This window comes from Aedes albopictus, chromosome 2, assembly GCF_035046485.1.
Source record: "Aedes albopictus strain Foshan chromosome 2, AalbF5, whole genome shotgun sequence".
Classification (NCBI taxonomy): Eukaryota; Metazoa; Arthropoda; class Insecta; order Diptera; family Culicidae; genus Aedes; species Aedes albopictus.
In genome coordinates, this window is record NC_085137.1 from 159,531,516 (window position 1) to 159,544,316 (window position 12,801).

At 37.8% G+C, this 12,801-nt stretch overlaps 1 protein-coding gene across 1 annotated transcript; it reads right to left on the reverse strand.

The window, feature by feature from the left end:
- Positions 1-11,574: 11,574 nt before the first annotated feature.
- LOC109414321 (membrane protein BRI3) lies at positions 11,575-12,563 on the reverse strand. Its single transcript, XM_019688139.3, has 2 exons — positions 12,374-12,563; positions 11,575-12,213 (listed from the first exon to the last, which is right to left on the reverse strand). The coding sequence occupies exons 1-2, from the start codon at positions 12,441-12,443 to the stop codon at positions 11,819-11,821; spliced, it is 465 nt and encodes a 154-aa protein (XP_019543684.2). The 5' UTR covers positions 12,444-12,563; the 3' UTR covers positions 11,575-11,818.
- Positions 12,564-12,801: the final 238 nt, after the last annotated feature.

Sequence of the window (12,801 nt, forward strand, 5' to 3'; positions counted from 1 at the left end):
AGAAGAATTTTCGTTGAAACTTCTGGAGGAATTCTCGCTGGAACTACTAGGGGATGCGACTCCTGTGGGAATCCTACTGGAGTTTAGATCAGAACTCCTGGAATTACTGGTGAAATTCCTTGAGAATTTCCGGTTGAATTTTCTGCTGGAATTGATGGTGGGACTACTGGAAGTATTCCTTATGGAACTCCTTGAAAGGTTACCAATGGAACTTCTAAAGCAGTGGAGCTCAGCGCTTTTCGTATTTTTGCGCAACATTTGGTTAGAAATCAATAAAAACTAAAGAGATGTGTTACAAATTTATGCTTTATCCAAAGCCTGGCGTTGTAGCTAACTGGTTATGGAGAAAACCCTTAGTTATATTTTCACTCTTTCGAGATTTTCTCGATTGGGTAAATAAAAAGGCCCACAGGCCGCACTCATTCGCCGAAGTTTGTCAAATTTTAGTTTTGTAACCTTGTACTATAAAATAACTTCAATATTAAGCTTCACTTCGAATACAAATTTGCTTGTCATTGAATTGGTTTTCGATAAGTACTAAGCAATTTTGTTGATGAAATGCGTAAAGTGCTCAGCCCACTGATCTAGAGGAATTCTTGCTGGAGCTCCTGCGGGCACTTCAAGACGAATAATAGGTGGAGCTTCGTGAGAGATTCATGTTTGAACTCCGTGAGGCAAATTTTGCCGGAATTCCTAGTGAAACTCCTATAGCAGTAATCGTGGGAGCTCCCGAAGGATTTTTTTTTATTTTCACCGGATATGTAAAGGCCGCTGTAATAGAGCAATTTTCAACAATCCTTTCACCAACAGGCATGAAACCTCCTCATTTCTTCATCTTTGTATTTAATAATTTGCAAGTTATATTGCTGCATCTACAATAATTGTTGTTTTCATTTTCATTTTCATTTTGCAGCAGTTGGTGGGGCAATAAGAGCGCAAGTCAATCCAATGCCGAAGATCAAGGAGGGGTAATGGCCGTAATAGTCCGTGCGGACCACATGAACACCATCGGAAGGGTAATGGTATAGGTTGGGGAAAGGTATTGGACTAGACTTGAGACGCAATAATGCAAATACGATAGAAAGTGTGAAATTGGTTTCTGTAGTAAGGTTCATGTTGTATGTTAGGTCCTTGTCAGTTTGTCAGTTAGTTGCCTTAGATTCCCAAACTTAAGTAGCGTTACTGTTTTGCCCCATATCAAATATGTAGTCTCTACTCTATTGGAGTGTTGTATTAAGTTGTTATGTTCATTATGTCAGTAATTGCTGGACATAATCTGCCGTGTGCAGCATAGTTGTCCCATGTTACTTTTTGGCGATTTTGACTTTTTATCATCAAAAGGTCTATTTTCGCATATACTTTCAGAATCTACTCTCGATTAGTATACTTTGTTCAGAAACTCCATGAAAACAACATCAAGTCAATTTGTCCCATGTTCAGTTTTGTCATCATAAGTTGTCCCATGTTCCATTTTGCAGCATATGCAGTCCCATGTTCAATTTTGCAGCATAAGCTGTCCCATGTTCATTTATTTTTTCTCAAAAGCTATATCATGTTCAGTTTATACGCATAAAAAGCTGTCCGAGCATCTCTGAGGGAATCCTGAACATTTTCCGGAAATCCTGATATCATTTGTAAAATTCAACATGGGACAGCTTATGCTGCAAAACTCGACATGGGACAGCTTATGCTGAACATCTCACATGACATGGGACAGCTTATGCCGAGAAAATCCCGAAAATTGCTAGATTTATCGGCATAACAGTCTCACTAGAGTTTTTCTTTAAATAATCAAAGTAAATTGTATGTTTATGAAACTTTTTGTTCAAACTTCAATGATAAATACCAATTCTAACGCTATGATGGTGGATTCATTTTGTGTTTTTATTACACTTGTCCGTAGAGATGGAAACAATGCTGAAACTTAAAACGCGTTTTTCTCAGTTTGCTGTTTTGGAACATGGGACAACTATGCTGCACACGGCAGTAATGTTTTTGCGTCATTTATTGCAGAATATTATTTAAGATAAGTAGTAATTTTCGTCCAAAATGTCCAGACTAATTGGTCTCATTGATAACGCATTAATCATTTACACCTATCAGGAATCGCTCCTAGATCCTGGCAATATACGGCTAAATCTTCGAATTGTTCTGTCAGTCCTACTAGTTTTTATTGTAGAAAACATGTCACTCCCTCACTTTTCATATAATACCAACATTTAAAACGTTAAATTATCTTCCTTGTCATACATAAGTAATGTTGTCCAGCTTAGTCAAAGAAGTAGGTAATTAGTTTTCGTCGAGTCGAGACGCATTGACGTCAACAAAGCATTTTAAGTTATTGATCACGCGTTAGCTTCGGAACTAAAGCAAAATTAAGTGTTGCAACTCGCGCCGGGAGTTAGTATGGACTTGGAAATATCAATGCTATTCAGCTGCAAAATTCGACGAGATAAAAAAGTTCCACAAATTTGCAAAAAAAGAGAATTAGAGATTTTGAAAAGAAGAAAACTACTTGAAAACTAGTTATTCGTTCGTACGCGTAACGCTAGTTAAATTTTCATTTACAATGCGAAAAACCGAAGTACAATTTTCCATCCACTTAGTTTTCTGATAAATTCTTGTTTCCCGCCGTATGTTAGTTATTTACCTTTGCACGCTTAGAATTCAGGTTCCATGGAGAGTATTTTACATTTGTTTACTTACATATGTCGATGATACTTCCCCCATAGATTGTGTTTGTTAGCTTCTGGTTGTCTTTCGAAGATCATCCATATGTTAATCTGAAAAAGTTTGTGCTCATGCACCGTTCATGTTCCACAAGGATCCGAACCATGCAACAAAGAACGAAAAATTGATTAGTAATTTTTATATGTATAGTGTTTGTGTTATGAATAATAGCAGTAATTGTTTTAGTATTAGTGTGTATGTGATCAAACAGGAAAAAAAAATCGTCACGAATATCAATCATAATTTAATGTATTTAATGAATAATATTAATTACTAGCTGTCCCGGCAAACTTTGTCTTGCCAAAGCTGTGGTGGTTTGACAACTGTTGAGGTCATAACGTCACCGCACTCTAGATTGGTTTCATTTCAATCGTGTTGATTTCCTTCCCAGCTCACGAAAATCAGTACTTTATCAATTTTCTTACTTTTCTAGTTGTTTTTCGTAACTTTTTAGACATATAAACACAGCCAACACGAATACGAATCAAACCCTGCATAAGTTATCCTGATTGGTTCATCGGTACGTGAGTTTTGTTGCCTCAAAGGGACTTCAAACTCATTTTTAAATATATAGATATTTCCAAGAAAATAAAATATTTTGTTTTTGCAGCATAGCTGGGCCTTTAAAAATTTCAACATTTGATTAGGATGCCGAACCATCTGAGCAGTGGCAACCATCTCGGACATCCCCCTGTCACAACCCAATCAACATCGAACCAACTGACCCAAATTCCCGTGCTTGGGTAGATTATGCAAATATCTCACCGCGCAAAAGAAATACGGTCAACCAGTCCAACCGGCCGAGCAGCAGCAGAAAGATGCCCAAAATAGAGGCCCCTCCCTAATGGTCCAACTACCCTATATCGACTAATTATTTCCTCAATGTGGTCCACGTCGTGTCGCAGTCATGTGTAGCTATACTTTTTCTTAAACTTTATAACTAAATATTGAAACTAATACAGTAATGAAAATGATGTTTAGAGTTGAAATGAGGACAGATCTGTAATACAATTGATTTAATAATTAAGTTTTTTTTTAACATTTATTCGCTTTATTAAATTAAATTTTTGACTGCGAGACGATGGAAGGTGATTCACACAAGAACGCTTATCGGATGGCACTTTATCCGATGAAGTCAATGGAAGTATGATTTCCCTTCCTTTGCTTGAATCCGCCACCCAAAGCACGCACCCATTCGGCCATTGAGGAAGCCGTTGGCTATTAGATCGAATTATCCAGGGACATAAGTGGCTTTGATGGGCACTCCTGTCGCACCCATTAATCTAATGTTGTTATATCAGAAAAAAATACAATAAAGTAATATATAAATATGTTTTAACAACACTAGCAACAATTGAAACAAGAGGGCCCTCAGAAGACACTCTTCCCTAGACAATATTGATCCAAAGCCCATATACAGGTATGTTCCGTTTTTGTCACTATCCGATTTCGTCAACATTTCATTCCGTTTTCGTCAACACTAAAGTTTTTGTCAAATTTGTTCCCTCGAACACGAGTTATTTATAGTTTAACATTAATCTTGAGGCAACGCACCCATGAGTGAATTTGAAGCAACCACCAATGAGGACATAGAAGACGTATACGCTACAATAGCTTTGAACACATTTCAAATTCAGCTGTAGATAATGCTAATTCATACTTTCTCCACAGAGAACAGACATCCAAGTCCAGTTCCGAAGCTGTGTAAGGAATTTAACGGCCATTTGAAATCGGCAACACAAGTGGCAATAGCGTGGCGCTGCAATCGATTGATTTCCCATACTAATTTAATTCACCACTTGAAATGTTTCAATTCACCACTGACTGTGGCAATATGGTGTTTGGCGGCGTTAGTGTTGTCATCGTGTATTGGTTTGCAACCTTACTCTAGTAAAGATTCAAATCCTTACACAACTTTTCGAATGAAATTTGTTCTAGCCTGGATGTCTGTTCTCTGTGCTTTCTCTCACGCATAATTTTACTTCTTATTTGAACATGAGAAAAATTAAACCAATAGTCCGATAGAAAATTTACTCTAGCTGTACGTACCAACTGGAACTTGGCCTGCCTCTTCAAGTGTTCTTCGAGAACTTAAGGCGAAACTGGATCCATTCCCTCACTTTTTGGTTTTTGATTTTTTATTAAATAACGAAGCGATATTTTCAAAAACGGTTTTCGTGCACATGTAGAGTATGGATCAGGGTATCTTCTGATTTTTTTACGCGAGAGAAAATGTTTTCGTTTTTGCAGAAACCATTTTTGAACAAAATTTCACTAAAAAATGGTTTTTGAAAAAACGAAAAACATTTTCTACAGCGTAAAAAATTCAGAAGATGCCCTGATCCATACTCTACATGTGCACGAAAACCGATTTTAAAAATATTGCTTCGTTATCTATATATATAAAAATGCAGTGGCATACGTGGGACCGCGCATAACTCGCGAACGGAACGTCCGATTTTGGTCATCTTTGTTTTGTACTGTTAGTTTTTACCCAAGGAAGGTTTATGAACCGAAAAACATTGAAAAATTGAGAGTTTTTGAAAATCGGGTTTTCATACATTTTGAACGGAGACTTCGGCTTGGCTAAGGACCTAAAACGTCAAAAAACGCAGTAGGCAAGACAAAGTTTGCCGGGGACAGCTAGTTTAATAAAAAATCAAAAACCAAAAAAATGAGGAAATGCTTCCAGTTTCGCCTTAAACAGTTCGGGGTTTTTCCCATCATTACCTGAATTTTTACACAACAATCTTTTTTACAAGACTTTTTTTTAAGTGCAATAAATACCACGCGTTTTTCCACATGATTTTCTTTAAATTACGCGATGTGCTGAATTCTTCTCTTCTGGTCGCTATTTCTTTTCGACGGGGCTCAAACTCCAACCAGAGATCTCTCTTGTCATCCTTGATACCCTGTCCAAATTTTCCCGTCCGAAACTGCTATATTCACTAGGTAAACGGGAGATTCCTATAGAATTTTATCCGGGATTTTATCTTTCGATTGCTCTAAAAATGCAATCTTGGTTTCATTCAGTAATTTCTACTAGCGATTCTACTTTGTATTCCTCCAGATTATTTAATGGATTTCTTCTGAGATATCGTTAGAAAATAATTCATAAGTTTCTTTAGGTTAATTAGGTCTTCCAGAAATAAGTTTCTCTAGGAAAGAGGAGTCTAGGAACTTGACAAACGATCTGAGGATTTCTCCAGCAACTACTGAAGGGTTCCCAGAAGAATCTAAAGATTCCCAAAAAACCCAAAAGAAATCCCATCAATTCTGAACTTATACAGGATTCCTAGAAGGAATTTCTCAAGGTTTCCCACTAAGAAAATCTGGAGGATTCTCAGGAATAACTCCCCGGAGATTTCTACACAAAACATCAGGAGGACTCCCTAAAGAGAACTCCCTGAAGAAATTTCTGGGTTTGAGGAAAGAATTCCTGGAATTCCTAGACTAAACTACTGAGATATTTCCAGGAAACGCAGTAAGAAGTCGGGAGAATTATTATTATCGTATCTTTTTGCCTTTCTCGTACACTAAGTGTACTGGAAAGGCTATATGTTCACTCCAAAAATGACTTTTTGATAGAAGGCCCGGTGGGTCGAGTCACATATACCAATCAACTCAGCTCGACGAGTTGAGGTGATGTCTGTGTGTGTGTGTGTGTGTGTGTGTGTGTGTGTGTGTGTGTGTGTGTGTGTGTGTGTGTGTGTGTGTGTGTGTGTGTGTGTGTGTGTGTGTGTGTGTGTGTGTGTGTGTGTGTGTGTGTGTGTGTGTGTGTGTGTGTGTGTGTGTGTGAGTATGTGTGTGTACAAAATAAACTCACATCACTTTTTGACAGTAAACCTCAACCGATTTTAATGACCGACGGTTCATTCGACGCGGAATCTGGTCCCATTGTTTACTATTGAAAATGGTTCGGATCGGTTCAGCCGTTCCGGAGTTATGGCCATTTAGGTGTTCCAGACCGGTACCCTAGGAAGGGGCCAGATATGAAAATGCTACAACACCATGCATGCGACATACCAGACTGCGGCTTTTTCGATAACCTGGCGAACGGTAAGCAGGAAAATACTTTCCGCCCACATCTGAACCAGTAGTATTCCGGAATCTGTTCCGGATGTCCCGCCGGAAGTGGCAAAATATAAAAGTGAGCCAAATCCATGCATGCGACACATCAAATGACGGCTTTTTTGATAACCTGGTGAACAGTGAACAGGAAAATAGCCTTTGATCCAGCAGAGATTACCGGTAGTGTTCCGGAACCGGTTCCGGGTGCCCCGCCGGAAGTGGCCAAATATAAAATTGAACCAAACCCATGCATGCGACACATCAAATCGCGTCTCTTTAGATAACCTAATGAACGGTTAGCAATAAAATGGAATCAGACTATATTTAGGAAAAGCAGTAGTATTCCGGAACCGGTTCCGTGTATCCCGCCGGAAGTGGTCAAATGTAGATGGGAACCAAATCCATGCATGCGACACATTAAATAGCTGCTTTTTCGATAAAAACTGAAGAACGGTGAGCAGGAAAATAGCCTTAGATCACAGCAGAGACTACCGGTAGTGTTCCGGAACCAGCTCCAGATGTCCCGCAGGAAGTGGTCAAATATAAAAGTGAACCAAAGCCATGCATGCGACAAGCAGGAAAACAGCCCTAGATCACAGCAAACACTACCGATAGTGCTCTGGAACCAGTTCCGGATGTCCCACCGGAAGTGGTCAAATGTAAAAGTGAACCAAATCCATGCATGCAGCACATTAAATCGCGGCTCTTTAGATATAAAATGGTTTCAAACCTTATTTAAGACAACCAGTACTATTCCCAAACCGGTTCCGGGTGTCTTGCTGGAAATGGTCAAATGCATATAAGAGCCAAACCCGTGCATGCGACACATCAAACGACGGCTTTTTCGATAACCTGATGAACGGTTTACAAGAAAATAGTCTCAGATCATATTAGAGACCACCGGTAGTGTTCCAGAACCCGTTTTGTATGTCCCGCCAGAATGACCAAAATGTTAAATGAATCAAATCCATGCATGCACATCAATTTTCGGCTTTTCAGAAAACCTGTTGAACAGCTAGCAAGAAACTAGTCTCAGACCATATTTGAGACAATAGGTACAGTCTTGGAACCGGTTCCGGGTATCGCACAGGAAGTGGTAAAAACAGTGAAAATAATCAATGCAATCGATAAATATGTGTATGAGAACAAAATCTTGAAAAAACTGAAGCAGGCTCATTAAATCATACTTTTTTATATTTCTGAGGTGTAAATGGGGGTTGCATGAGAAAATTGAAATTTAATCGAATCAACCTCGAGCAAAGTTTTTCAATCCCCTTTTGCGTCTAAAATTGCATCGCAAAATTTTGATCCGACTGATTGCTCCTCGCGCTCTGTTATATGGTTCTAATTTGAATTGGATTCAGTACGAAAAATTTCACTTGCTTCCATTTTTTTGGTCATTTTTTTTAAATCTAGTAACCAATGATAATAAAATATAGCCTGAAGTTTACAGAAAAAAGTTTATCGAAGACTGTAAAGCGATTTTTGGTTGTGAAATAAATTATATTTTAGCTTGTTATTATCGTCTTGGTATTGATGGACCTCCAGTAATAGTCAAGGTGGTCACGCAGTCAACTAAGAGGTCTGATATTTTTTCAACTCTGCCTATACAATGAATATAACATCGGAAATATGTGCCATCAGTTAGTTTCCCAACTCGATGATGGCTTGGATAAAATTCTTGCTTTTAAACATAAAGCATTCACAGGATTCAGGAGTCGATGGAAAGATCATGAGTACATATTCGACGAGAAAGGCACTATCACCACTAGGTGGATTCATCCGAGTTTTTAATGAGATTGTCAGCCCAAGGCTCGTTCATCTACTAATCATGGGAAAATAACAAAGATGAAAGATAGAATCCTCTTGGAAGTATTCATAATAAAAGTTCCAGTAGGTGTAGGTGTTTCTACTGCGCATAAATGCCAAAACAAAGTCCTGTGGGAATCCTTATGAGAAATTTTTGGTTGGAGGACATTTCAGGTAAAAATATCATAAGAAACTCTAAAGAATCCAAGAAAGAACTTCTGACAAAATACTAGAAAAAATGTTGAAGGAATCCCAGAAATAAATTTCGGAGGAACCCCAGAATGAACCCCTGGAGAAATATCAGAAAAATGTTCTGGAGGGATTTCAAAAAGTAATCTTGGAAGAATTCCCGCAGGAAATTCTGAAGAAACGGAGATACCCCTATATTTCAAAAGTAAAATCTTGGTGAATCTCCAAAGCAATTCGAGTTGGATTAATTGCACAGTATGTCTAGTTTAAATCCCAAAATGATTTTCTTAGCCCATCTTGTGCATTAGGGCCATTCTAGACCCAAACTGTACACTACGTCAACGAGCTGTTCCCATCATAATGCATAAGGAAGGCTGATAAATTCCACTTGCTGGTGGAATATTCTAAGGGATCCCCAAAGAACTCCAGGAGAAATTAAAAAAAAAAAGACATCTAGGTTGATCCGAGGAGGAATTTCTGAAGAAATCATAAGGGGCAAAACTTCTTTTCTCTAAAAATTCTTATCGAATTCCAAAAGATAAACAAGCGGCATGGTACAAGGTAACTTAGAAGAATTCTAGAGGATCTTCTTGGGGAATCCAATATTCTAGAGAAGTTACAAGTGCTTGCTTAGAAAAAATCCTGGAGATTTCCTAAAAGTATCCTAGACGAAACTTTTATAGGAATCCGTGAAGATGATACTCGTGGAGAAATGCCTTCCGGAAGGAAATAAACATATCCATTTTTGTTAGGATATCGAAATTATGTTTCTGGAGATGAATAATTCCTGGAAGTATGTCATATTTTAAAACATCAATCCGGCCCCCTGAGATGAACCAGCCTCGGGCTGAAAATCTCATAAATTAAGACATAAAAAAACATCAATCCGGGTACTGGAACTGTAATATGTGTCATTCTTGCGTTCAACGAAAATAAATTTCCAAAAATGTGGTCACAAATGTGGTGAAAGCTTCTTGTCGGCGTCACTGTCAGAAAACTGTAATTTGAATTGGTTGCAGATGTGTTAAAATTAATGCCTTAAAGAATTAAATTTCATAGTAAACAGCATATATTTACTTCTGGAATGTGTTCTACAGTAAAACTTCCAATTCATATTAAAATGTTGCAAAATATTTTGCCAAAGAAAATTATTCCGTTTTTATCACTATTCCGTTTTTGTCAACTGAAAATCGCGGACCGTGTTGATAAAAACGGAACATACCTGTATATATTTATATATATATATATATATATATATATATATATATATATATATATATATATATATATATATATATATATATATATATATATATATATATATATATATATATATATATATATATATATATATATATATATATATATATATATATATATATATATATATATATATATATATATATATATATATATATATATATATATATATATATATATATATATATATATATATATATGTGCTACGTTAGTCAAGGAAAGGACGAAGTAGTCAGTTTTTGTCGATTTCGTCAAGTATGCGTCTTAAGTCTTAAGTCTTGAGTCTTGATCACCCGTTGGCTTCGAATCTATAAGCAAGCACTATTAAATGCTGCACTTTCGCACTATTGGTTTCGGTTTCTTAGTTATTTCAGATTGATATGGCAAGAAAACATTATTAATCATTCATTAGACATTCAAAAAATTTTAGTGTTTACTCACAAAACAACTATCACATATAAAAATACTGATATTGAAAATTTAGATGAATATTAATCACAAGTAAATACAATGTCAGCACTGTGAATGAGCAATTTGAATACACGAGATACTACTATTTGTTGCATATTTGAATTGATTGTTAAAATTAACCGAATAGTGGAAAGCCCAGAGAACAATTCCAAGTCTGCTGACTCCAGAAAGATCCCAAGATTCGTCACAAAGCACAAATGTTTTCATTATGATTCACAACGACTCTCGCAAATCTTCACGACTCAACCGACTGGAACTGTTTTCTGAGTATAGAAACAACTGAGCCCTAGCAGGTACCTCCTGTTTATCGAGCATTTCTGATAAATCAGCCATACTCCATCTGTAGCAGCCGGTTCGCAATGAACCGTTGGAGGCGCATTAAAGTGTTAAAGGTGATATTTTCATTACAAGAATTATAATTAACGTCCTTCACTTTAATACCGTCAAACCCTGTGATCTTGGCTAGGGAGATTGCTGCATCTACAATAATTGTTGTTGTGAGAATACTAACAAAAATTTACAAATCTATACACTTATTGGTAAAGAAACGTGATCATATTTGCAACACCAAATGTAATTCCTAAAGTGGAAGTCCTTCACTTTAATACCGTCAAACCCTGTGATCTTGGCTAGGGAGATTGCTGCATCTACAATAATTGTTGTTGTGAGAATACTAACAAAAATTTACAAATCTATACACTTATTGGTAAAGAAACGTGATCATATTTGCAACACCAAATGTAATTCCTAAAGTGGAAGTCCTAGTAAAATTCCAGGTGGAACTGCCTCATGAATTTCCGGTATTTTTATTTTGGAATCTCCAGTTTTTATGGAATCTCTCGAATACTATCATACCCGGAACTGTAGGTATGTTATGCTATGTGCCGATATTGCCAGAGAAGGTCAAAAAAGACCCCAAGACCTTACTAAGGTTACTTTTCCTACATTGAGAAAATGTTTTCTCGTTGGTCTCATCGATTTTAAAATCATGAAATTCGGATGAAATATAACTAGATTTTTTTTTTGTTTTATACCCTTTATAAAAAAAATACTTTGACATATTCAATGCACGTTATTCATATACATAGTTGTGTTATATTAACATTTTCGACCTACCCTAAATTTCCAGCAATTAATACGTACCTTGCGTATTATTCGAAGTGGTGATTCTGGTCATCAGCTCCTTCATATAATTCTCCTCCAATCGATCATTATTTGGTAACACCGTAACACGTTCAATCAGATCACATGAAACAAAATAGGTATTCTGTGGCCACAAACAATCTTCCTAAAACTGCGCCCCACAGTTGGTGCAGCGTCGATTTTTCATGGCCAAGCAGCACAGTATGCCAACCGGAAAGAAGAAAATGGCGCAACAGATTCCGCAACAAGTGTAATCATCTTCCAGCATACCAATCCGACAAGCCGGGCATCCACCGACCACTATGATTTCCTGCGGAATCACCACGGCAGTAGTGGTGGTGGTGGCGGCAATTCCGGAGCCTCCCGCACCAGCCGATGGCGGCACCACAATCGATAGCGGCACCTTTGCCCCCGAGGAGTCCATCGAACCGTAGTTGGGCATCGGTTGCTGCTGGGCCGGAACATTCGGGTACGGGCTCGGGTAGTACTGTTGCTGTGGGTAGGGAGCCGAAGGAGCCACCGTAATCACCGCCGCAGAATCTGTCCGCAAATAGATGTTGAGTCGAAATTGTTTGATTAGGGCTCAGCGATAAAGCTTCCACCCTCTTCCACCGAGTAGGTAGGGGAAGGATGAGTCATTGCTGCGAGGCGATGATGAGCAATGCACAACAAAGGGGAATCCAATATTATTGCAACGTACCTTGTCCCATCTGTTGGGTGTTTTCGGCCATCACCTCCGCGTAACTTGGCGGCAGATTGGCATTGGCCATGACGATGGATGTGCGGGAGATTCTTTCGAAGAATAAACGGAACAAAAATCGTAAATTTTTAAGCAACAGATCTGCAAAAATCACAGAACAGCTGATGACAGAAGACAAAATCAAAACAAATAGCAACAGTGCAGATCATAAGATTTTGTATTGTTTTTAGTACATTAATTATTATTTTAGTACCGTTATACACGGAGGTAAAACATAGGGCACGATCGGCAAAGTACTAGATTTGTAATAATGAGCTGAAATTTTGAATGGTGAGAAGGAAAACTCTGGTGTTCGATTTGAACGGGTCGTAAGATTGCTGTGATTTTTATGCAGATTCGACCTATTCAAATCGAACGCCAGAATAGGA